Source organism: Conger conger, chromosome 15 (assembly GCF_963514075.1).
Source record: "Conger conger chromosome 15, fConCon1.1, whole genome shotgun sequence".
In the NCBI taxonomy this organism is placed as follows: domain Eukaryota; kingdom Metazoa; phylum Chordata; class Actinopteri; order Anguilliformes; family Congridae; genus Conger; species Conger conger.
This window is the reverse complement of record NC_083774.1, coordinates 4893095-4919249: the sequence shown is the minus strand read 5'-3', so window position 1 is coordinate 4919249 and position 26155 is coordinate 4893095. Positions and strand designations below refer to the sequence as shown.

Below are 26155 nucleotides of genomic sequence, written 5' to 3'. Positions count from 1 at the left end.
CCCGCTCCCTAGTCTGTTCCCCCAAGACCCGCTCCCCAGTCTGTTCCCCCAAGACCCGCTCACCAGTCTGTTCCCCCAAGACCCGCTCCCCAGTCTGTTCCCCCAAGACCCGCTCCCCAGTCTGTTCCCCCAAGCCCCGCTCCCCAGTCTGTTCCCCCAAGACCCGCTCCCCAGTCTGTTCCCCCAAGCCCCGCTCCCCAGTCTGTTCCCCCAAGACCCGCTCCCCAGTCTGTTCCCCCAAGCCCCGCTCCCCAGTCTGTTCCCCCAAGCCCCGCTCCCCAGTGTGTTCCCCCAAGCCCCGCTCCCCAGTCTGTTCCCCCAAGACCCGCTCCCCAGTCTGTTCCCCCAAGCCCCGCTCCCCAGTCTGTTCCCCCAAGACCCGCTCCCCAGTCTGTTCCCCCAAGCCCCGCTCCCCAGTCTGTTCCCCCAAGCCCCGCTCCCCAGTCTGTTCCCCCAAGCCCCGCTCCCCAGTCTGTTCCCCCAAGCCCCGCTCCCCAGTCTGTTCCCCCAAGCCCCGCTCCCTAGTCTGTTCCCCCAAGCCCCGCTCCCCAGTCTGTTCCCCCAAGCCCGCTCCCTAGTCTGTTCCCCCAAGACCCGCTCCCCAGTCTGTTCCCCCAAGACCCGCTCCCCAGTCTGTTCCCCCAAGACCCGCTCCCCAGTCTGTTCCCCCAAGACCCGCTCCCCAGTCTGTTCCCCCAAGACCCGCTCCCCAGTCTGTTCCCCCAAGCCCCGCTCCCCAGTCTGTTCCCCCAAGACCCGCTCCCCAGTCTGTTCCCCCAAGCCCCGCTCCCCAGTCTGTTCCCCCAAGACCCGCTCCCCAGTCTGTTCCCCCAAGCCCCGCTCCCCAGTCTGTTCCCCCAAGACCCGCTCCCCAGTGTGTTCCCCCAAGCCCCGCTCCCCAGTCTGTTCCCCCAAGACCCGCTCCCCAGTCTGTTCCCCCAAGCCCCGCTCCCCAGTCTGTTCCCCCAAGACCCGCTCCCCAGTCTGTTCCCCCAAGACCCGCTCCCCAGTCTGTTCCCCCAAGCCCCGCTCCCCAGTCTGTTCCCCCAAGCCCCGCTCCCCAGTCTGTTCCCCCAAGCCCCGCTCCCCAGTCTGTTCCCCAAGCCCCGCTCCCCAGTCTGTTCCCCCAAGACCCGCTCCCCAGTCTGTTCCCCCAAGACCCGCTCCCCAGTCTGTTCCCCCAAGACCCGCTCCCCAGTCTGTTCCCCCAAGCCCCGCTCCCCAGTCTGTTCCCCCAAGACCCGCTCCCCAGTCTGTTCCCCCAAGCCCCGCTCCCCAGTCTGTTCCCCCAAGCCCCGCTCCCCAGTCTGTTCCCCCAAGCCCCGCTCCCCAGTCTGTTCCCCCAAGCCCCGCTCCCAGCCAGGGGGCAGCAAGATGCAGCGGGGGTCAACCAAAACACAACCAAAACACAATCGAAGAACAATCAAACTACAACCAAAACACAACCAAAACCAAATCACAAGCAGAACACAAGCAAACCACAACCAAATTACAAGCAAATCACAACCATAACACAACCAAAACACAACCAAAACCAAACCACAACCAAAACAAAACAAAACACAACCAAACCACAACCAAATCACAACCATAACACAACCAGAACACAACCAAACCACAACCAAATTACAATCGAATCACAACCATAACACAACCAAATCACAACCAAAACTCGACCAAAACCAGAACACAACCAAAGTGGAACGAAAGTCAACCACAGGTCTCCGTGCTGACACTACTTAGTTGTGTATCTCAGGGCTTATAATTGTCACACAGACGTGCACCATAAGCTCACATGTGCACCCACACATAATTTAAGAACACATACATGCATGTAGACCTGCAACACATATGTTCATACGCACATACGTTATGCACACTTCCATACACACAGAGCATATGACACTGCTCTTGTTGTGCGCAGAAACATAGGTACGGCGTTTCGGATCGCGAAGCACAGTCGGACTGGAGAAGTGCTCCAACACCACATTTTCGCACCATCTAAAATAAACAAGTGATCATTCTGTTCTTTAATTTTTACGACCCAACTGTATCCTCCTACATGCCTGCGGCAGTTCCACCCAGCTCTGTAAACCACATCAAAATGCAGGCATTTCATAATCTTTCATTATTGTATTACAAATAATACAGTTCAAACTTGCTTCCACCGCACCCCTACCTGAAGGAGAGTTACCTGTACATCAGGTATAATTGAACATGTCCAATTAAAGGGGAACACTATGTTTGAAGGCTCTTACATAAGAGATATACACCTCATGTACAACTATATAACTTCATAAGCAGTACGTGGCACATTTATAAGCACTGCATAAGCATTCATAAGCGCTACATAGCCCATTCATAAGCACTACATAGCACATTCATAAGCGCTTATCTCAATAAGCGCAAGTAGGCATATGGTGTGTCAGGTCAACATTGATTCAGCAAGCGACATTACCATGACATACCATGTGATCTGATGCAAGCTATAAGTTATTGACATAAGCGCTTATGAATGCTTATGTAGTGCTTATGAAGGAGTTACATAGCTCCTTATGTAGGAGCCTTCAAAAAGAATGTTACCAATTGAAGCAATGTGACCTTTGGCCCTGCTTTCCTTGAGGACTGGCGGTTCCCTCTAATGTCAATCCAAATTCCAAACACCATGGTCCAATAACAACACAGCAAATTACATTACGTTAATGGCATTTGGCAGATGCTCTTATCCAGAGCGACGTACAGTTGATTAGACTAAGCAGGAGACAATCCTCCCCTGGAGCAATGCAGGGTTAAGGGCCTTGCTCAAGGGCCTAACGGCTGTGCGGATCTTATTGTGGCTACAGAGAGATCGAACCACTGACCTTGCGGGTCCCAGTCATGTACCTTAACCACTAAGCTACAGGCCCCCAAAACAAAGAGAGGATGTTCTTTTCTTGTGAAAAGTTATTTTTTGAGAGAGAATGGAGTGCAGAGTATGTCAGGTTGGCCTTTTTTTGTGCAGAAGTGAATAATATGTCGTTACCCCTTCTTAGAAACGGCGAATGCCTAAATGTGAATTTTAAAGCAAACGGTTGTAATGACTCTGTCGTGCCGCGAAAAAAAATCATTGGATTCAACGTCTCCATTTCACGAGGAATTGATTAGATACGAATTCTTGTATATCCAGAGTGTAAGGAAGGAAATGTCAATTTCCTCGTGTCAGTCCGGCCGCCGTTTTGCACTGATTAATGGTGTGCTCAGTCCATTGGCATCTCAGGCATTTTGCAGAGAGGGAATCACAACATAAAGGGAATGTCTTTCAAGCAAATACATGTCGGAGAAGGAGCTTTACCCCTGGACAATCCCCACACCCACCCATCCATCTATAGACCTTCTGCAAACATCTGCCCTCCTGAGTGCTGACTCCAATTACAGCCCAGCAGTCCTCGCCCACGAGAAAGCCACCTCATTTTCAGCATTAGACTCAATTTAATTGATTGAGTTAAATGTATTAATTACATTTCTTACACTTTAAAATCAAATCAAGTCGGTTTAATTTGCATTGTCACGCAGAGAACACGACAATGCAAGAGAAATTCAATTACAGAGAACGGTCACAAAGATGCTTTGCAAAGTAACAAAAGGAAAATTGGGCAAAAGCCAGGCCTGAACCCCCGAAAAGCAAGACAAGACTTTCAGACAAGATACTGGAACAACAAAGATTTTAGAGATCTTTTTGCATTTCCCTGACAGGATACACTCTGGTGTGTTAAAAATCACACTGGGACTGTGTGCAGAAAGGAACATTCTTGGATCTCAGGGACCATGACATTATTTCCAATTGAACCAATCTTCACAATCCCATTGTACTGTGATCATGTGCATTAAGGTTCAATTCAATTGAATGTGTATAGCGCTTTTCACAGAAGACTGTCCCAAAGACACTTTACACAGTAACAGGAACAGAAAGAAATCCCCAAATAGCATATGAGGTAAACAACTCCCTCGTGGGGAGAAAAACCCTGAAAGAGTGGCAAGAAAAAACTCCCTGATGGGAAGAAATCTTGGGAGGAGCCCGGCTATAGGGCGAATGCACATCCTCTGCTGGCCGATAGGTTGAGATGGTAGCAGTTCAGGTATTAAACTAGCAGGTAAAGTAGAGAGCCCACATTGTGGGATATAAATTATGCAGTTCAGCTGGTTGGGTGAATGAAATGAGGGAAAATACATGTAAATTAAAACCAAAATAGTATAATTTCTCAAACATACTGAACATGTTTCACACACACCACACACACCAAGTGCACACACACACACAAACACACACACACGCACGCACGGACACACACACACACAAACAGGCATACACTGACATACTGTGCTTCAGAGCACAAACACGCTTCAGTGAACTTCTGTTTCATTCATGCTAATCATCCTAATCAACCTCCAGGTCAAAGACAGAGAAGATTTAATGCGTGGACACTTTCCATTCGCAAGTCCTCATCATTTACACACAGAACCAGCATTCCATCAGACATCAGCCAGAGGGAATTATTCCACCGCCTTTTTTTTCTCAGATGTCACATAAAAGAATTGCATTAATAATGACCCAAATGTGTTTATGTCTTATCCCAGACAGACCCAGACATTGCCCTTTTTCATTTTTTAGAAACAATACAGGTTTCAATTTTTGCATATTCAAATTTTACCTTTGAAATTGAAGACACTGAGCCAAACAGAAATACAGAACTACACAAACATAAAATGCAAAAGCACCAAGGCGTGCTTCCAATGCTGCTGATGTAGTGTCTATCGACTCATGCATCTGTGTTTTGCTTATACACTCAGTGAGTACTTTATTAGGTAGACCTGTACACCAGCTTCATAATGCAAATATTTAATGAGCCAATTATGCACTAAATGTATAAAAGCACACAGACTTGGTCACAAGGTCCACCTGTTTTTCAGACCAAATGTGGAAGAATGGGGAAGAAATGTGATCCAAGTCATTTTGACTGTGGAATGATTGTTGGTGCCAGACAAGGTGGTTTGAGTATCTCAGAAACTGCTGATCTCCCGGGATTTTCACACACAACAGTCTTTAGAGTTTTCAGAGAATGATGCAAAAAACAAGAAACTTCCAGTGAGCAGCAGTTCTGTGGCAGTTGATCAAAGCTGACATGAAGGTGATAGTAATGCAAATAATCACAACAGTGGTATGCAGAAGAGCATCGCTGAACACACAATGCATCAAACCTTTAAGTGGATCGGCTACAGCAGCAGAAGACTTAATTAGTCTAAGAAATAAGTCTAATAAATACCTATATTTATTTATTTATTCCTGAAAAAAAGCCTAAGGTGACAGTGGCATGTGTGGGTGTGTGTGTGAAAGACTAATTTAAATACATTGCACAACATTTATTTGGCAAATGCCTTAATCCAAATTCTGTGTATTGATGAACATTGACGCTTATTTAAATTAAAGTTCTCTATCTAAACTAAATCGGCAGAAATGGTACTGGTTTCTAAAGAGCTAAACGAATCTCATAATTATTTGACCCAGGTGTTCATATAATATATGTGCTGTCTGTGGCCATATGTGTGTGCATGCATGTGTGTGTGCACGCATTTGTGCGCATGCATTTTCAGCACACTTGTCCCTGGTTATGGGCAATTTGTTTTGTATGTTGCTCTGGATAAGAGCATCTGCCACATGCCTATAATGTAATGCACTGCGTGTACAGGCCCCGGAGTAAAGGTTTGGAGGAGTGAAATGGGCACTTGGAGGATCAGACCTCTCCTGATGAGGGGGTGTGAGCATGTCTTCTCTTCATTGTCATGAACCACAATGGAAAATCAATGGGTCTCCTGAGGTAAGGACTGGGGGAAGATACATGAGCGTGTTCACTTTTTAATGCCCATTAATATCAAGCCAAAAATACACCGTGGGGATTATAATAGCGGCCAGCGATCACTCCAATACGCCGCATAAGTTCACGAACCTGGGTTATTTCTGTTATAGCTATTTCATTTCATTAATTACTTGTGCACATCTGGCTGTCTCGTTTCTCAATCTCATAATTGCGCAGCAATGTAGAAAGGTGCCGGACGGGCGTCGACAAAGACACAGTTGCGTTGCGTAACCGCGCATCAACGTTCCGCCTGGACAGTACCAGTCTCAAACGCGCGTTCTTGGAGAAAGAGAAAAACCAGACACTCGTAGAAAGCAATGGTTCCAAATGGAACCCTGTAATTAGAACAGTTAGAACCATATGTGGTACAAGTGTTCTTCGTCAGGAAAATAGATCTGGGGGCTTTCACACTTTCACACCCTATGATGGGGAGCTCCATAAAGAACTCAAACGGCTTCCTCTATGGAGACAAGCCAAAGAACTATTTTTTTCTGAGAATGTTGGAAAGACATTTCTTACGAGAAATATTACATAACATTTGGGAAATAATGTCAAAGATTAGTACAGGGTCATCCGTTTTAAACATTGGCTTATCTTGTAAAAAGAGAATAATAATAATAATAATAATAATAATAATAATAATAATAATAATAATATTTAAGTGTGCCGGACCCGAACTGCAGGCTTTTTCAGGCCAATTATGTTTGGTGGGAAAAATCAAAACAGTCTGAATCCGCAGTTGTAGGCGGAACTTGTTACTGTCAGCCTAACGTGAAGGTAGAATCAAAATAATTGTAATCCCTTTCATAGATTCACGCACATTTTTGTTATTATTCGCCGAGGATTAAACGCTTATGACTGTGAAAGTCCGCAAATTCAGCGCCTCCATACACCAAATAAACGGGTTTCACAACGGTGATGCTGACGGAACGCACATGATTGACAGCTGAGAATGTCTTGGAAAGTCAAAATTAGATCATTACTATTGCTTATTAGGCACCGACGGCCATTCAATTTAAAACAACGGCGATTCTTTAGAAACGCTGCTGTTCGCTGTTTGTCTCGGTGTGGGTCGCGACTCAGTGCGCAAATAATTATCGGTTGACAGGTTGTGAGATATTCCTGAAATTAAGGCAAGTATACAGGCAATGGGAAGGAGGTACTTCGGGGGGAAATGGAGAGGTATGGTGACATCAGTTTTGGACGAACTTCTTCTCATAATCTGCGCCGTTTTATGATCTCGCAATTTTACGCATGTGATAATACGGCGAAATGCATTGCTCGGAACAAAAGTCACAGTCACAATTTGGATCGATGGATGGATAGACGGACGGACGGACGGACAGATTAATAGATTAATCTGGGAAACTGGTCATACCTTATTTCCTCAACTGAATACAATGGATTGTAACAAGTATGATTTAAACCAGTGACTTTAAAACTTTAAAGCACCTGATTGTAGTTGGGGATGGGAGGGGTGCATAGCATAGCTGCCGAATGAAATTTCACACCATCAACGCCGCAAATCTGCACGTTCAGTAAAACATCACAGAGCGTTGCGATTACGATCTGAGTATCATAACAAGAGTGCATCCTCAAATCTACTGTGAGCGAGTGACGTTTCCTCTCAGACCAGTCTTTGCAGTAGCCTATCTGGTAAGTATGTACAGTAGAGTACAGTATATAGTCGCCGTTGCGATATCAAACGTATAAGTAACTCGTGTTGTTCGCTCAGAAAAAGAGGAGGGCCAACCGGGATTCCGCGACCGACAATTGGACGAATTCGGTGGCACTTTAAAACAGTTTAAATAGACAGTTCCTGTAACAAGCCAGTAGCCTAATCTGAATATGGCAGCAGAGGAAGGTGTCTAGTTTCTCGGTTTTCTGTCTCATAGCATAAAAAACAGTGCCCCTCTTTGCATTAAAATGAAAATAGTTTTCAATCTCGGCACGCAGGAGTATTTCTTTTGCCGCTAGAATTCTCTCTCTCTCCCTCTCTCTCTCTCTCCCCCGGACATTTGGGCGTTACACGCGTCTGTGAACCTCTCGCCTAAACGAGCACCCTTAAATAGTTGACATACCGCACATGTAGCTGTAAACTGCAGGATGTTTGAGCAGGTGCACACACGAACGCACATAGCAGCTGGGAAGCGGACAACACATAATCATTCGGTGCAATGCCAGCGTTAAACGCGTTAAAGGAAACACCTGACACTCAGGCAAAAATATACAATTGACTGTGAGCTGCTTCCGTGAAGTGACGACAAAGATAACGGATTAACAAAGTAACGGTTGTAGTAATTGAATCGAAAATCGTAGTTGTACAATGTGAGCACAAGTAGGCTAATAGCAGCAGTTTCATTTGCAGTTGTTGAATAAAATGTGAGGAATACGAGCAGGGATTTTTAGTTTTCCGTTTTTCCGTTTGGTTTCACTTTACACTTAAAATGAACGGCCATTGATACACACGTGGACACATGTTTTCAATTACTGATCGATCTCACTTTTCCAGTATCCAATTCCACAGTTCGATAAGATTGCAATTTGAAAATACATCAACGATATAAAATCGTGTAAAAAAGCTATTCCTTACGATGTATAGCTGTGCATGTATGCATGTATGTATTATCCTATGCATATGTATGTATTTATAAGCATTATTATGATTATTATTATGATTATTATTATGATTATTATATTAATATTGTTGTTGTTGTTGTTATTTTTGTCCTGGCTGGTCTTGTTCTTGCCATTGCTATTGTTTTGTAACCATGATGCAATGTATGTATGTTCTTACATACATACATGATTTTGTGTTTGGACTCTAGGACAAGGTTTACCCGACACGTATCAACTGGAAGACACTCACCTTTGTTTTCAATGGAGATTTTTTTTGAAAGAAATAAGTTTCGTTCTGTCTTCTCCAATCGCTTATTTTCTTCGACCCCGCTCCGCAGACGTTAAACTGTTGAAATTTCGATCCCTCAGCGCGTCCAGGATGTGAAGAAACACACCAGAAACGAAACAGACGGGTGTCTGTTTCTGTAATCCGTGGAGCTCCGTGCTCAACAATCCCACTGAATGAATTCTCTCTGGCGCTCTCGTCCTCTCGCTCTCGCGCACACACCCCCTCCTGTTTTCGCCTTTCTTCCTCGTGCTTTGGAATGGCACCGCGCTCCTGACAATGATGGAATTCTCCCCCCCACCCCCCCCCGTTAATTTTTAAACCCCTCTCTGTCTCTCTCATTCTCGCACACGCACACACACACACACACACACACACACACACACACACACTTCAACAATCACGTTTATCTTTTTTATTAAACATATTGGGAGGCTACCTTCTTACAACCCAATTCCTTTCCTATAGGTAGGCTATACGTTTCGTTGGGGTAAAAAATGAATAGACTACCATACGGAACAAGCAGTGGAATATCCAAATAGATACAGCCACTAAAAATAACTTACTACTTGAAAACTGAATTTCCCGATCATTTAATGGACCAATTTGGGGGAACGCTTTTTCTGACAAAAGTATAAATCAAAAGATTCCTATAATGATTACGCAGATTGAAAAGGAACCGTTTTGCGGTATATCCGACGTGTCGCTATAGGCTTGCATTTGCGTCCATTTCTTTACGTTGTCTAATGCAATTTTCAATGTGAATTGGGATGATAGCTTAATAGATAAACCTCCACGACGAAATGGGATCATTAATCGCTATAAATTACTTTTTATCTCTTTCCTTTTTTTAAATTAAGAACGAAAAGTGAAGGGACTCCTTTAAAACTATTGTGCACTGTGCAAAAAAAGATTGCCGATTTATTTGTTCCTTTTCAAAACTCACGTAAACGTGCACAGATAGCCAAACAACGATGTACAGAATATATCCACAATAAATGTTTTAATAATATGACACTTTTTAAGTCTTAGACAGGATGGGATGAGTCTTTTGGTATGGGTGAGTGGATGGGTAGTCTCATACTTCTGATCCTGGGTAGTAATAAGATATTTTAACGATGCTGGTTAATGAAAACATAAATCTGAAATCTCACTGAATGTTCTGTGCTGCATAACGTAAGAGGTAGTTAAAATAAATGCAAGGAACTAATTGAGGAACTAGTTGAAATGTAATCATTTTATAAATGTACTGCATATTCAATATTTACGTTTATTTATTTTACATGCAAACTCAGCACATTTCGATTAACACCACCTACATGTAGTCAACAATGGGTCAGAAGGTTTATTATCGTACATGATGTGATACTGATTGAGAGACATTTTAACGGAAATCCGCTTCGACTCTTGGGCCACAGGACTGTATACTGTACATAAAGAGTTACCCCGCTCAGTTTTGAGGTCAGCAGTCTGGAATGTGAAACGTTTTGGCGACCATAGCAGATCAGACGACTTGTTGCCTTTTTGGGAACACCCTTGTCGGATTTAAATCTAAAATTATGTTACTGTCACGAAAAAGAAGCTCAGATGAAGAACATTTTTGACGTAAAAAAAAAAAATAAAAAAAATAAAAAATTGAGACCACCGTCCAAACGTACTTTAGATCTTTCCTCTGGAAGCTGTGCAGTGTCCACATAATGATAGAGTGATCCAAATGCAGAGAAGGAAACAGGTTTTTAGAAATTAATGTGAAGCAAACCATTCATACTGAGCGCTCTGTAAAATTAATTATGTTGTTGGGGAAAGCCCATGTGGAGTCTGCGCAGTAGACACAATGGCTGTGTTCGAAACCGCACACTTACCACACGACTACTTTCCAATGAAAATCGTGAATGATATTTAGTACGAATAGTATGCTAGCAGGCGGTATCGAACACAGCCAATGAACAGTGTATGATCAGGGTACATTCTTCACCTCAGCTCCAAGTACACAGGACACACTCAGATTGTTGATCTGAAGACACAATCTCTAACTCAGGTGTGGTCTTGGGTGGCACCAACTTGTAGACAACCTGTCCGATTATTCAATATGATTAACGGTTGAAAAAATACACGAGGCACATCGTACCTTGGTGAAAAACAAGCAATCTTTTAATGAGAAAAGATACAAAAATCAACCCACTTTAGGGCAGTGTTTCTCAATTTAGTTCACTGTCGAAATGATGTGTATATTATGAAAGTGATGTCTGAGAATTGCTTCCCATTGCAAACTTGCTTGGTGAAGATGCTTCGGTTCTGTGCAAGACAACCATGGTCTTAGCTCCCAGAACATAGTCAAGTTATTTGACTTGTCCATCAGGCTCCTGAGGAGGCAGTATTGAAGTACATGGATAAATCATACATTAGGCGGCGTTTAAACCGCATGCCAGCATACTACTCAAACTAAATTTCAGACTGATTTTCATTGAAATGTAGTTTGAGTAGTAGTATGCTTTGTATGTGGGTTTTCAAGTACAGCGTTAGTCTATCCCAGTGGTCCTCACTCCTGGTCCTGGAGAGCTGCAGGGTGTGCTGGTTTTTGTTTTCACCTTCATATCAGCAACCAATTAAAATCCAACAAACCAGGTGAGGTGACTTAACTGTCTAACGAAGTAAGGATCACTTCTGTATGCGCTGAGGGCTGTTTATTTGTTAGATTTCAAATACTTCAAATGAATATCCGACTGTCATGTTACCATCTACATGTAAATCATATATTAAGACACTTTTGAGTCAGAAATCTGCGGCTTAACCTGTGTCTGTCAACCAGCTAACCAGCCTATATAGTCAGCTAGTCCACCAGTTTGACCACCACCTTATTCTAACCAGCTTTGCCCGGCTAGAGACCAGCTTTAACCCGCTACTGACCAGCTTTGCCCAGCTAGAGACTAGCTTTAACCCGCCACTGACCAGCTATGGCCAGCTAGAAGTATCAATAACACAGCTTAAACCATCTCAGAATCCCAGCTGGTCCCTGGAATTTTCAGCAGGGGCAGTGTGCACATTTACATTTGAACACAGGTATGCATTTCTATTATTATTTATTAAGTTATTTTATGTATAAAATATTATACACACAGTGAGCAATGAGTTATTTATGAGACTTATTATTGATCTTCTGCTGCTGTGGCCTTATGCTGTATCGTTGTGGGTTCAGAGATGCTCTTCTGCATACCATTGTTGTAATGCATGGTTATTTGTGTTACTGTCACCTTCCTGTCAGCTTTGACCAGTCTGGCCTTCTCCTCTGACCTCTCTCATGAACAAGGCATTTTTTCCCGCAGAACTGCTGCTCACTGGATGTTTTTTACCCCTGCACCAATCTCTGCAAACTCCAGGGACTGTTGTGCTTGAAAATAACAGGAGATCAGCAGTTTCTGAGATACTCAAACCACCCTGCCTGGAACCAACAGTCATTCCATTGTCAAAGTCACTTATATCACGTTTTCTTCCCCATTCTGACATTTGGTCTGAACAACAGCAAAAACCTCTTGACCACGTCTGAATGCTTTGACGCATTTAGTTGCTGGCTGATTAAATATTTGCATTAACCAAGCTGCTGTACAGGTCTACCTAATAAATTGCTCACTGGGTGTATTAGTAGGAGACAGAAGTTTCATGTCGCCCGATCCTGTGTCCCTCCTGCTGGCCTCCTCTTCAAAACAGGGGGGACCGGGGGGGGGCATGAAGTGGCCACCAACGGGGGTAAGAGAGAGAATGAGGACAAGGAAAAGAGGTTCAATTGGGGCAGCCATTTATCTTTTGAGCTCCACATTGCTGCAGAGGAGCCTGGGAGCTCACCTTTCAATAGACCCAGGCACTCAGCGAGAGGGTTTTTTTCCCCCCTTTATTGTGAGAAATGCAGGAGAAGGGGTGGTGGTGGGGTCGGGGGGTGGGGGAGGTGGTTGGGGCTGTGTGGAGGGGGGGGGGCTTGGAAAAGAGAGAAGCCGCACTCTGAAAATATCTTCAAACCTGATCAATGAAGTTCCACAATGTCAGATGAATGTCGTTCTTTGCCGTTAACAGGCAGGTGCTACACCCCCACCCCCCAACCCCGAGGGACTTGAACATCCTCCCCGGAGAGGTGTAGTAGGTAACAGTACCTCTGGTTTATCTGTGCATGTGTGCCTCTCACATGTGATGGGGGGGGGGAGGGAGGGAGAGACCTTGGGCTAATGGTGTAGAAATGTGTTGTGTTCATGCAGAGGGTGACACGGTGGTGTCAGAGTCTTGAGGTCAGAGCCCTGGGGTCGTGGAGGGCCAATCGGAAAGCTATAAACATGTCGCAAGGTGGCAGAGGGGGGGGCGGGGGGGGGGGGCGTAGCCGATTGGGGTCGAAGGGCAAGCCTGAAAAATTGCTGCAGTATTGCGGGAGGGAGAGGGGAATGGGAAGTGGGGGGTGGGGTGGATTCCAGGCGGCGACACCAATCTGCGGTGAGAACACGGATTAACAGGTCCTGACTGCTCATATGCGTGTCCCGAAGGCAATCGGGAACGACGGCCACCTTTCTGCCAACCCCCCCACCCCACCCCACCCCACTCCACTCCAGCCCACTCCACTCCCAACCCCCCGGATTTCCCAATCTAGCAGCGCGATTCCGTTTGTGCCGTCAGCACAAAGACAGGCCACTGTCGTCAATCACTCTGTCGACACTCAGCTTTCCTCGCCCATAGTCTCAGTCCGAGAGAGAGACGGTGGGGGGTCTGAATTAAACTGCACCGGGTCATATGAAGGGGGGGGACTCACCACCCACGCCACCTTAACGCATTAGCCTGGGTTTTCTGAGGGAGGGGGGCTGAGGAGGGGGGCTGAGGCAGGGGGGCGGGGGTTAGGAAAGGTAAACAGAGGGAGTGGCACCTGTGAGAGGGAAAGCGCTAATCTCCCTGGAAACAGCGGAGCTCCCGCGGATACGAGAGCAGCCGGACCTCCGCGGCGTTATCTGCGCGGCGTTATCGGCTCGGCGTGGGAGGAGCGGCTCTTTGTGCCCGCGCGTTTCCTCGCCCTCCGTCCCTCTCTCTGCGGGGTGTCCGTGAGCACTGCCTCCCCCGCGAGGTCCAGGGGCGACCGGACACTCCTCCAGCGGGGAGCTGCGCGCCTCGGACAATAGGGCTGACATCGGCAGGGCCCCCGCGTGTTTCTGGGAGCCGAACGTTGCACTTTTGTGCGCGTTTGCGTTTGTGTGTGCGAATGTGTGTGTGTGTGTGTGTGTGTGTGCGTGCGCACATGCATTTGTGTGAGTGTGTGTGTGTGTGGGTGTGTGAGTGTGGGAGTGTGTGTGTCTGTGTGTGTGCGTTATTGTGAGTGTGGGAGTGTTTGTGTGTGGGTGCGCACGTGCATTTGTGAGAGTGTGTGTGTGCGTGCGTGTGTGTGTGAGTAAGTGTGTGAGTGCGCGTGTGTGTGTGAGTAAGTGTGTGTGTGAGAGAATGTGTGAGTAAGCATGTGAGTGCACGTGTGTGTGTGTGTGTGTGTAAGTGCGTGAGTACGCATGCGTGTGTGTGTGAGAGAGAGTGTGTGAGTAAGTGTGTGAGTACGCGTGTGTGTGTGTGTGAGAGTGTGTGTAAGTGTGTGAGTACGCGTGTGTGTGTGAGAGTGTGTGTGTAAGTGTGTGAGTACGTGTGTGTGTGTGTGTGTGAGTGTGTGTGAGAGAGTGTGTGAGTAAGTGTGTGAGTGTTTGTGTGTGTGTGAGAGAGTGTGTGAGTAAGTGTGTGTGCGTGTGTGTGTGTGTGTGTGTGAGTGAGTGAGTAAGTGTGTGTGTGTGTGTGTGAGAGAGTGTGTGAGTAAGTGTGTGTGCGTGTGTGTGTGTGTGTGTGTGAGTGAGTGAGTAAGTGTGTGTGTGTGTGTGTGAGAGAGTGTGTGAGTAAGTGTGTGCGTGTGTGTGTGTGTGTGTGTGAGTGAGTGAGTAAGTGTGTGTGTGTGTGTGTGAGAGAGTGTGTGAGTAAGTGTGTGTGCGTGTGTGTGTGTGTGTGTGTGAGTGAGTGAGTAAGTGTGTGTGCGTGTGTGTGTGTGTGTGTGTGAGTGTGTGAGTAAGTGTGTGTGTGTGTGTGAGAGAGTGTCATGAAAATCGAGGGGCCAATCTCCTTCCTCCACCGGCGCCGCTGAGAGCGGATGGGAGTCTGGGTTTCTCCTGCGGGGCCACGCCCCCTCCAGCAGGGCACGCCACCTCCAGCAGGTCGCCGTGGCGCGGGCCGGCCCTCGCCCAATCAGACGGCAGATAAGCGTGGGCCATTATCCTAATGCGGATGCCCTATGAGCTAACGGACCCTGAGAAAAGTTTGCTTCCCACTGCGCCGCTCTGCACTCCGCCCGGGCGTCTGAGCTGAAAAGCTGCCCTGGTGCGGTTCCAGGAAGCGGAGGAGAGAATGGGCTAAGGGGGCACCTTTCAGAGCAATGCGCTTAACTGGCCCGGGCCTGGGCCTGCCCGTTCCCACCCCGCGCACAGCCGGCCCGTCAGAACAGAGGCGTCAGTCATTGGAGAGCAGGGAGGCGACGCCCCCTGAAGGACGCCCCGTACATGTTAAACAGCCCCATTCACTTCCCCTAATCCAGTGGGCTTTGAGGCCCCCGCAAAAACAAAAACCCGCAAAAACAAAAACCCGCAAAAACACTCATCTTTTCCCACCGGCAACCGCACGCAGGCGGGTGATATACACGTGCACACACACACACACACACAAACACTCACACATGCACAAACAGACACACACACAAACAGACATACATACTCACATGCACATACACACTGAAATGTGCATAGATACATACACAACACATACACACACACACACACACACAGACACACAACACATGCACACATACTCACATGCACATACATAAACACACGCACATACACACACACAAATGTGCATAGATACATACACAACACATAAACACACACAGAGGCACACAACGCATACTCACACATACATAAACACATTAACATGTTTCTAGTATCATTCAGACACTCTTGTCCAGAGTGACTAGCAATGTAAACAGACACGTGTTAAAATCAGGGGTCGGAGTGTCGTTATTCTGCAGAGAGGAGAGCGTAGCGCCAAGAGAGGCAGCCAGTGCCAGAACTGACTTGATTGACAGCTTGACATGTACTGTCATAGACCATCAAACTAAGCTATTCAGACAAGAACAGAACCACCCAATTGAGAATTAAATTACATTAAATGAGCAACAGCACAGAACCACACACGCGCAAATACACATGCATACACACACACACACACACACACACACATACATACAGTACACACACAAACACTTGCACCCACACACACATACTCACACCTCGAGACATATACAAACACATACACTTGCACCCAGAGATATATATGAACACACACACACACACACACACACACACACTCGAACACACGCATATTCTCACACAAACGGACATACACTTAAGACTGTACACATTTAAAAATGAAAACACTGATAACAGAATGCTGCACCCTGAGAGAGGTGCCCAAAGCTCTAATTTCAATAGCATTACTACACCTCTGGCTAAATCAATAAACTACTGTATCAAATATGTATGTTTGTCAAGATTTCTTATGGTTTCGACATATTATAAATAACAAGCAAGTATTAAAAACTGCAGTTCATTTCCGTCTTCCTCCTCAGACATAAAAACGTAAAGCTTTTTTCTTCAAATTAATCCATCTTATTGCCAGACACCTGTTTAACTGTGCATTACCTGCTCTATCTTCCATAATTACTCAAAAATTGCTGTTGATACACAGAGAGGGAGGGAGAGAGGGAGAGAGAGGGAGAGGGAGAGGGAGAGACCACAGATGGCTTTACACTTATGCCAAAAACAACCGAATGAGGCACATAACATTTATATCATAGTCGTGCTGTTCCACTTATTTCAGATAAGGAGGCTTCTCTACTCAATTTATTCTGAATTCTTTCAACTGATTTCATTTCTACAACACTAGAAGGATGAGGGTTTTTTATTCAAAAACGTTTCCATAGTTTTAGACGTGGAACCATTTTCTCAAAAAACATATAATCAATATGAAGTGTGTTTCCATGCCTTGGCTTGCTGTCCCCGACACCCCTGTGTGGAATGAGAGGAGGATCAAAAACAGGGAATAAAGCCGCAGGTTTGAGTGACCGGACGAGTGGAACAGGTGCAAGGAACCCCCCTGATGGAACCCCCCTGATGGAACCCTCCTGATGGAACCGTGGCCAAAAAACGAAGTCTGTTCCACAGGGATTAAAGGCAAAGATCACCTGTCACATTACAGGCATTTAGCAGACCTGTTTCACCAGAGTATTGCGCACAGATTTTGCATCTCTTCGTTTTTTATGTAGCACCCATTTATACCAATGGAAACATACGGAAGCAATGTAGTTTAAGCAGCTAGCTCAAGGGTACAATGGCAATGCCCTACGTGGGAATAAAACCCACAACCCCCCGGTCGGCCTGGACCTTCTCCACCATACGGCCCCATCAGGACTACCATGGGCAGGACTGCAAAGGTTTATGTTCCAGTGCCTGATACCCGCTCTCTCTTTTATTACAGAATGAAAATGCACTTTTACTGAAGGGTTTACATCTACATCTATCATGACATTGTGTCAGTTTTATTATGGAGAATCTCCAGTCAAAATTGAATTTAGTCTTGGGCTAGGCTTAACCTGTATCTGTAAAACTCAATTTAGTCCAGGACTCTGCACAATCTGTGTCTGTGCAATCGACCAATGATGTCTGAAATAGCTGTGTATGACATTAATAATATTAGCAATATCCATATCCTTTTGACTTTTCATCAGTCACATTGCTGATCATTTTCTGTAATGCCCCAAATGAGTCCTTTAGAATCAAGGGTACTAGATTTAATCATTACAATTTTAGACCAACAGGAAACATGTAGACTTTGCCAGAACATGGTCTATCATGGGTTATGTGGTCACTTTTTTTGGAACAAACGCAGACACGCACACACACTCACACACTCACACACACACACACACACACACACACACACACACACACACACACACACACACACTATACCTTGCTGCTGAATATTCTTTCCTGTGCCGTGGGTCTCAAGACTGAGAAAATGCGGTGATTTTATACTGACATCTGGTGGAAACTTGGGAACACTGCATGTAAGGCCGGGGGGAAGACGGAAGCCCTGCCAGCACGTGAAGACCTGTTGGATCGCAGATGCGAATGCAGATTTTTAGACTAGATGTTTATACTTTGGGCGCCATATTAGTTTCTGTTTAACCAGAAAGGAAGAGAGAAAACTGAATCAACCTGCGTGGATAATCTCACGTAAAGACATTTTTATTTCCTTTTCCAACCACAGAAAAGAGATTACACCCACTTTCAGGGCATATTTACAAACCAGTCTCCATGGGCTCCCTACTATCAATTGAAAATAAGACTCATGGAAGAAACTGGATTAAGGGTCTCGTTTTTTTTTTGTATGTGTGTGCATCATCAAGTGAAATAAACAGATCAACAAATATCCCGCTTCTAACACAACCAGATAGATTTAATTCAAATATTATGATTTCCACGAAACTTTATACAATATGTACAGCCCATTGGTTGTGTGTCATTCATTTTCCTGAATAGTACAATTGTACATGGTAAAGAATACAATGAAAACAAAAACAAACAAAAGAAAAAAAAACCATTTCCAGAGAAATTAGAGATCTGTCTCTCCAGTCAGTCATGAGTTTGTAGCAACCAATCAGAATAGAATGCATGCCCCTATACCCGTCAGGATTGGAGGACGCACCCACACAGTCCAGTGTCACTTCTGTCTTTAATATAAAGAGCTCCCAGCAAACCCGACAGAGAGTCAGAACAAGGGTGGGAAATCAGAGGGGGGGGGGTAAGAGAGAGAGAGAGGGGGGGAGAGGTGGAGAGAAAGAGGGAGAGAGGGTAGAGAGTGAGGGCGAGAGAAAGAGGGAGGGAGAGAGAGATGGGGAAAGGGTGAGAGAGTGGGAGGGAGCATGAGAGTTTGAGGGAGAGAAAGAGAAAAAGAGAGTAGGAGAAAGAGGGTGAGGGAGAGAAAGAGAGAATGGTAGAGAGAGCAAGAGGGAGAGAAAGAGAGGGTGAGGGAGAGACAGAGAGGAAGAGAGAGTGAGATGGAGAGGGAGAGAGAGAGAGTGAGAGGGAGAGGGTGAGAGGGAAAGGGAGAGAGAGAGTGAGAGGGAAAGGGAGAGAGAGAGAGAGAGTGAGAGGGAGAGAGTGAGAGGGAAAGGGAGAGAGAGAGAGTGAGAGAGAGAGAGTGAGAGGGAGAGTGAGAGAGAGTGAGAAGGAGAGAGTGAGAGGGAAAGGGAGAGAGAGAGTGAGAGAGAGAGTGAGAGGGAGAGAGTGAGAGGGAAAGGGAGAGAGAGAGAGAGTGAGAGGGAGTTGGGCGCGGAGTCGTACAGCAGCGCTAGTCCTACTTCATGTTGGCCTCGATCCAGTCCTTGAAGTTGGCGGTGCGCGTGTAGACGGTGTAGCGGTCGGGGCCGCAGGCCTGCTGCTCGTACCCGTGACTCACCACGGCCAGGAGCCTCCACACCGTGCCCCCCACCTCCTGCCCGCCGGAGAACACGGGCGCCGAGAAGGACGGGGAGGAGGAGGGCGAGGAGGAGGGCGAGACCGGCGGTGGCAGGAGCGCGATGCCGCCCGTGTCCGCGGGGCAGATGTTGGAGAAGCCGTAGGGGTGCTGCCGGGCGCAGAGCATGTTGTCTGTGATGCTCAGCGCCGCCCCCTGCTGGGCGTACTGCCGCTCGCAGTCCACCACGTCGCCCAGCTCGATGAGCCCCGCCCGCGCCGTCTCCTCCTCCTCCTCCTCCTGCTCCTCCTGCTCCCGCGCCTCCGGCAGGATGGACCAGCCCACCACGTACGCCTGGCGGGCCAGCACCTCCCCGCCCTGCCGCGCGGGCAGGCAGACGGGCAGAACGTGCTCGCCGATCCGGGCCTTGTCCAGCAGCTTCAGCACCGCCAGGTCCGAGTCCAGCACCAGCGGGTCGAAGTTGGGGTGGATCAGGACGGAGGACACCTGCCGGATCAGAACCGTGTGAGGGGGAGGGAAGGGGGGGATTCAGAGCACACACCTGGCAACCCAATACCAATACTTCATCAGGATTGGCAGTGGAGCAGCCTATGAGGTCAGGGACTGAATTTGTAACTGCATTTGCAAATTTCTGCAGTTTCTGAAATACTTAAACCACCCTGCCAATACAATAATTCCACGGTCAAAGTCACTTAGATCACATTATTTCCACATTCTGATAGTTGATGTGAACATTAACTGAACATTAACTGAAGACCTGTATCTACATGATTGTATGCATTGCACTGCTGTCACACAATTGGCTGATTAGATAAACACATTAATAAGTTCCTAATAAAGTGCTCAGTGAGTGTATTCTGTACCCTGAGGTGCTGCAGGTTCCTAATAAAGTGCTCAGTGAGTGTATTCTGTACCCTGAGGTGCTGCAGGTTCCTAATAAAGTGCTCAGTGAGTGCATGCTGTACCCTGAGGTGCTGCATGTTCCTATTAAAGTGCTCAGTGAGTGTATTCTGTACCCTGAGGTGCTGCAGGTTCCTAATAAAGTGCTCAGTGAGTGCATGCTGTACCCTGAGGTGCTGCAGGTTCTTGGAGTCCCGGTGGTCGCTGCGGTAGTGCTTCCCCATCACCACCTTGATGTTGCCGACGGCGACGGGCAGCAGCTTCCCGAGCTGGGTCACGCAGTGCGCGGCCACCACCACGCTGCGCTGGTTCACCAGGGCGCCGCTGCAGACCAGCTGCCAGGCCTCTTCCTCCCCTCCCTCCTCTGCCTCGCCGGCTTTGGCCTTCGCCGGGCCGCCCGCGGCGGCGGCCATTTTGTCCGGAGCAGCGGCCATTTTGTCCGGAGCGGCGGCCATTTTGTCCGGAGCGCCGGCCTGGTCGGCGGCGGCCTGGCGGTAGATGGCGGCGTGCCACGGCCAGCGCGTCTCCGCCAGCTTCTCCGGCTCGAAGGCCGGGAGCCTACCGCACACTGAGGGAGGGAGACGGAGAGAGGGAACCTGAATCTTAACAGCCCCCCTTTATTCATCGAGTGTCAGCCAGGCACACGGCTTACACACCCAACCAGTCAAAAGAGTACAAATATCAAGAGAGAGAGAGAGAGCAACGCTTCCTCATATTTTTTTTTTTACCAGGACAATTTCTACTCACTAGTTCATGAAAAATATGCCCTGAATCTAAAACCAAAAGCTCCCGTATTGACCAGGGGAACACAAAAAAAAATTCAACAAATTACACAGCTTGCCAACATCTGTGCCTTGGCAAAATGAGAACTATCTTGTCATGCCAATAAAGCATTTTTGAATTTGGATTTGACAGAGCGAGAGAGCGATGGAGGGTCAAGAGAAAGAGAGAGGGGGAGGAGAGAGATGGAGAGGGAAAGAGAGAGATAGTGAGAGGAGACAGAGAAAAAAAAGTAAATAAGAGACAGATAAATATAAATAAATAAAAACAGATGGGGTGGAAGGGTCAGGAGGGGGTAGGATAATAAAACATATTTTACCTCTAATACCCCTGTACTGTAGCACAGAGTCTGAGACTCATACTAAAACATTAACTCGTCTGGAGAAAACAGATCTTCTTCAAGTAATCTGTTTTTCCTCCCCCTTGTTTTGATTTGTGAGGTTTTTAAATCACTTTGGAAATGGGTGGTTTTTTTTTCTTTTCTTTTGGTCTTAGCTATTTTTGTTCTGGGCTCTGTGAGGTCTCCAATCATCGCGGCTTAAATGAAGTGACATTAAAAAGTAAAAGTGAAGTCACATCTATATATCTGCACGTCTGTAGCTCATCAATCTGTGTAACACGCAGGGAAATCTTGTTCATGAAATTTGAAAAGCATGTTTTAATTGTTTTCTCACGTGTATGGAGTACCTGTTGGGGGACGGGGGTTGCAGATTGCTTCACATAAACGGACCACATCGCCTCCTCCAAAGATGTAATTCATAACATAATTTTTTCTCCCACACACACGAGCGAAAGCTAACAGACCAGGGCGGCCGCCGCGTTTCAGCACCTCTGCTGCCCCCACCTGGCGAGCAGGAGACATGACGGCCGCTCCACTTGCCGGTCTTCAGGCAGGTGCGGCGGGGGCTGCCGGCGTGGTGGTAGAAGGGCGAGGCGCACTCGTACTGGATGTGCGTGTACAGGTGGTGGAAGCCGGGGGCCAGCGGGGGGAGCGAGAGGGGCCCCGCGGGGCCCGTCCGGTCCAGCACCTTGCCCTGGTTCATGGAGGAGTACAGCTTGTGCACGGGGGTCTTTCTGAGGGAGGCACCGGAGAGACGGAGGGGAGGTCATTACGAGTTTTTAAAAAAAGCACGTTGTGATCCTCGGATGAGACAGAGTACGGGGATTAAACCTTTGACAAAACAGTGAGTTGGGTTACCAGTAAATGGTCTTAGAATAGTCCCGAGACATTCGGCTCTGATCAACACAAAAGCTCATTATTGTAAGGATTTACGCTAACAGTTCTGAAATGGGATTATGCCAGCAGTTTCGAATTGGATTATGTGTGGTAATATGAGATCATGGCTAAGAATGTGTGTGTGTGTGTGTGTGTGTGTGTGTGTGTGTGCGTATGTGTGTGTTTGATTGTGTGTGAGACTGTCTGTTTGTCTGTGTGTGTGCGTATGTGTGTGAGTGTGTGTGTGTGTCTGTGTGTGTGTGCGTATGTGTGTGTTTGATTGTGTGTGAGACTGTCTGTTTGTCTGTGTGTGTGCGTATGTGTGTGAGTGTGTGTGTGTGTCTGTGTGTGTGTGCGTGTGTGTGTGTCTGTGTGTGTGTATGTGTGTGTGAGCTTGTTTGACTGTGTCTGGGTGTGTGAGAGTGTGTGTGTGCGTATGTGTGTGTTTGAATGTGTGTGAGAGTGTCTGTGTGTCTGTGTGTGTGCGTATGTGTGTGAGTGTGTGTGTGTGTGTGTCTGTGTGTGTGTGCGTGTGTGTGTGTCTGTGTGTGTGTATGTGTGTGTGAGCTTGTTTGACTGTGTCTGGGTGTGTGAGAGTGTGTGTGTGCGTATGCGTGTGTGTGTGTCTGTATGAGTGTGTGTGTGTGTGCGTGCGCGTTTCTGTGTGTGTGTGTCTGTGTGTGTCCATGAGTGTGTGTGTATGTGTGTGTGTGTGTGTGTGTGTGTGTGTGTGTGAGTGTGTGTGTGTGTGTGAGTGTGTGTGTGTGTGTGGGTGTGTGTGCGCGTGTGTGCGTATCTGTGTGTGTGTACGTGTGTGTGTGTGCGTGTATGTGTGTGCATGTGTGTGTGTGTGTGTGTGTGTGTGCGTGAATGTGTGTGTGCGTGTCTGTGTGTGTACGTGTGTGCGTGTGTGTGTGTGTGTGTGTGTGTGTGAGTGTGTGTGTCTGTGTGTGTGTGTGTGTGTGTGTGTGTGTGTGAGTGTGTGTGTGTGTGTGCGCGTGTGTGCGTGTCTGTGTGTGTGTACGTGTGTGTGTGTGCGTGTATGTGTGTGCATGTGTGTGTGTGTGTGTGTGTGTGCGTGAATGTGTGTGTGCGTGTCTGTGTGTGTGTACGTGTGTGTGTGTGCGTGTATGTGTGTGTGTATGTGTGTGTGTGTGTGTGAGTGTGTGTGTCTGTGTGTGTGTGCGTGTGTGTGAGTGTGTGTGCGTGTTGACAGGCAGGGTATCTACCTATAAGGGACTTGTGGAGGCAGGACCTTCTGTCTCACCAGCTCTGACACCTTGGGTTCTCGACATGCTAAAAACACACACCATTAGGGGGCGCCACTTACCTCACATTACATGACATTACAATCATTTTGCAGGCTTATAGCACTTTGAGCCAGTCCTGGTTTTACCTGGAGCAGTGGGAGCAGCCTGTTGCTCTAACCTGCATGCTGTAAGACATGGACTGTGTCTGTGTGCATGTGTAGGCATAAGAGTGTGTGTGTGTGTGTCTGTGTGCATGTGTGCACATAAGTGTGTGTGTGTGTGTGTGTGTGTGTGTGTGTGTGTGTGCACATAAGTGTGTGTGTGTGTGTGTGTGCACATAAGTGTGTATGTATGTGTGTGTGTGTGTGGGCATAAGTGTGTGTTTGCGCTTGTGTGTGGCTGTGTGCGTGTGTGCGTGCTCATAAGTGTGTGTGTGTGTGTTGTCTGTCCATGTCTTAATATTGCACTCTGCAATGACTATTCAGAAGTAGACTTTGAATTAGAATTTAGAAGTAGAATTTCCTTTAATGTAAATGCGATGGATGTAGTGTAATTGTCTTCATGTAATGGATGTAGTGTAATTTTCTTCCTGTAATGGATGTAGTGTAATTGTCTTCATGTAATGGATGTAGTATAATTGTCTCCATGTAATGGATGTAGTATAATTGTCTCCATGTAATGGATGCAGTATAATTGTCTCCATGTAATGGATGTAGTGTAATTGTCTTCATGTAATGGATGTAGTATAATTGTCTCCATGTAATGGATGTAGTATAATTGTCTCCATGTAATGGATGTAGTGTAATTGTCTTCATGTAATGGATGCAGTGTAATTGTCTTCATGGAATGGATGCAGTGTAATTGTCTCCATGTAATGAATGTTATATAATTGTCTCCATGTAATGGATGTAGTGTAATTGTCTCCATGTAATGGATGTAGTGTAATTGTCTTCATGTAATGGATGCAGTGTAATTGTCTTCATGTAATGGATGTAGTGTAATTGTCTCCATGTAATGGATGTAGTATAAATGTGTAAGGATGGAGTATAGTCCTCATTGGTTCTGGGCGGTTGGGTCAGTACCTCTGATACACAGGGGCTGTGTGCCGCCCCAGGCCCCGTTGGGCTGGCAGGTCCTCACGGCGCTGCCACTGAGGGCGTACGAGTGGTTACAGAAGAACTCGGCCCGGTCCGGCTCCACTCCAGAACCCACTACCACCTGGTGGTACCCGTTATACAGCTTTGGAGGAGGGGGGCAGGGGGTCCTCTCAGTCTCTGTACACACACGCACACACAGGCACACAGGCACACACACACACACACACACACACACACAAGCACATATACACACGCATACACACACACGCACACACACAAGCACATATACACACCCACCCATGCACATACACACGCACACACGCACACACACACACCCATGCACACACACACACGCACACACACACACCCATGCACACACACACGCACGTACACACCCATGCACACACACACACGCACGTACACAGGGGAGAGAAAGAAAGGGGGATAGATTAGCGGGATCAGTGAGGCCAGATTTCCGGTGATTCATTCTTTGATGATCTCCATTCAGGAGAGGACAGGAGTTTGTTGTAATTACCGTGGATGCTCAGGTTGTCTGCCTCTGTCCCTCTGTCTCGTCCCCTGTCCGATCCTTGTCCCGTTTCAGTTCCCCCGGCAGAGTCTGCCCCTCTTCCCGTGCCTTTGCTTCCCACCGTTTCCACGGTATCACCCCTGTCCTTGCTTCCCACCGTTTCCACGGTATCACCCCTGTCCTTGCTTCCCACCGTTTCGAAGGTATCACCCCTGTCCTTGCTTCCCACCGTTTCGAAGGTATCACCCCTGTCCTTGCTTCCCACCGTTTCCACGGTATCACCCCTGTCCTTGCTTCCCACCGTTTCCGCGGCGATTTCTGTGTCGTCGCTCCCGACGGTTACCAAGGTAATTCCCGCGTCGTCGGTTACCACAGCATTTCCTGTATCGTTGCTTCCGAGGCTTACCGTGGTAATTTTCACGTCTTTGCGTCCCACCGTAATTGTCCTGGTGTCTTTAATTACAGTAGGGCCTACAGCGGGCACAGTGATTTTTACTGTAGTTTTGGTCCCACCCGTATCTGTGACTTTTCCTGTAGTTTTGGTCCCACCCGCATCCGTGACTTTTCCTGTAGTTTTGGTCACAGCCGTGTCGGGGCTTTTTTCTGTAACTTTAACGGCAGTGGTGACCTGGATTTTGTCCTTGTCCGTTGTCTCCACCGCGTTCACGCCTTTTCCCGCTGCCGTGTCCGTGGGCTTTCCCGTCTCTTTGCCTCCTCCGCTTTCGTTGGTTCTCATGTTAACCTTGCCTTCCACTACATTCATGTCTTCGTCTTCCCTCTCTTTTTCTGGAGTCATCGTTGCGGACAAAGCCAGATGCAGTCATTCACCGACACGCACACGCAGACGGACTCAAACCAACCACAGATTGCTATGACATGCACTACAATCTCGCCAATATCTAACAAAATGGCAGCGTTGTTGAATTATTTAAATATTCCTTTTTTCTCGTGTAGGGTGGTCAAACTGCCGTGTGTGTGTCATCCGCATCTTAAGCATCAG

At 47.2% G+C, this 26155-nt stretch overlaps 2 protein-coding genes across 3 annotated transcripts in view; both read right to left on the bottom strand.

Moving 5' to 3' along the window:
• The window catches only part of slc1a2b (solute carrier family 1 member 2b), a 57323-nt gene extending 48358 nt beyond the window's left edge, over positions 1 to 8965 (bottom strand). The window contains 1 exon segment of the mRNA XM_061221789.1: positions 8761 to 8965. The gene's annotated coding sequence lies outside the window, so the exon portion shown is untranslated.
• Positions 8966 to 19178: 10213 nt separating this feature from the next.
• The window catches only part of LOC133111139 (inactive serine protease PAMR1-like), a 38105-nt gene continuing 31128 nt past the window's right edge, over positions 19179 to 26155 (bottom strand). For both annotated transcript variants that reach the window (XM_061221281.1, XM_061221282.1), the window contains 6 exons: positions 25162 to 25941; positions 24612 to 24803; positions 23509 to 23575; positions 21908 to 22137; positions 20451 to 20851; positions 19179 to 19869 (listed from right to left, as the gene is read on the bottom strand). In XM_061221281.1, coding sequence (XP_061077265.1) covers positions 19264 to 19869; positions 20451 to 20851; positions 21908 to 22137; positions 23509 to 23575; positions 24612 to 24803; positions 25162 to 25941 — 2276 coding nt within the window. In that variant the 3' untranslated portion in view covers positions 19179 to 19263. The remainder of the gene's footprint in view (positions 19870 to 20450; positions 20852 to 21907; positions 22138 to 23508; positions 23576 to 24611; positions 24804 to 25161; positions 25942 to 26155) is intronic.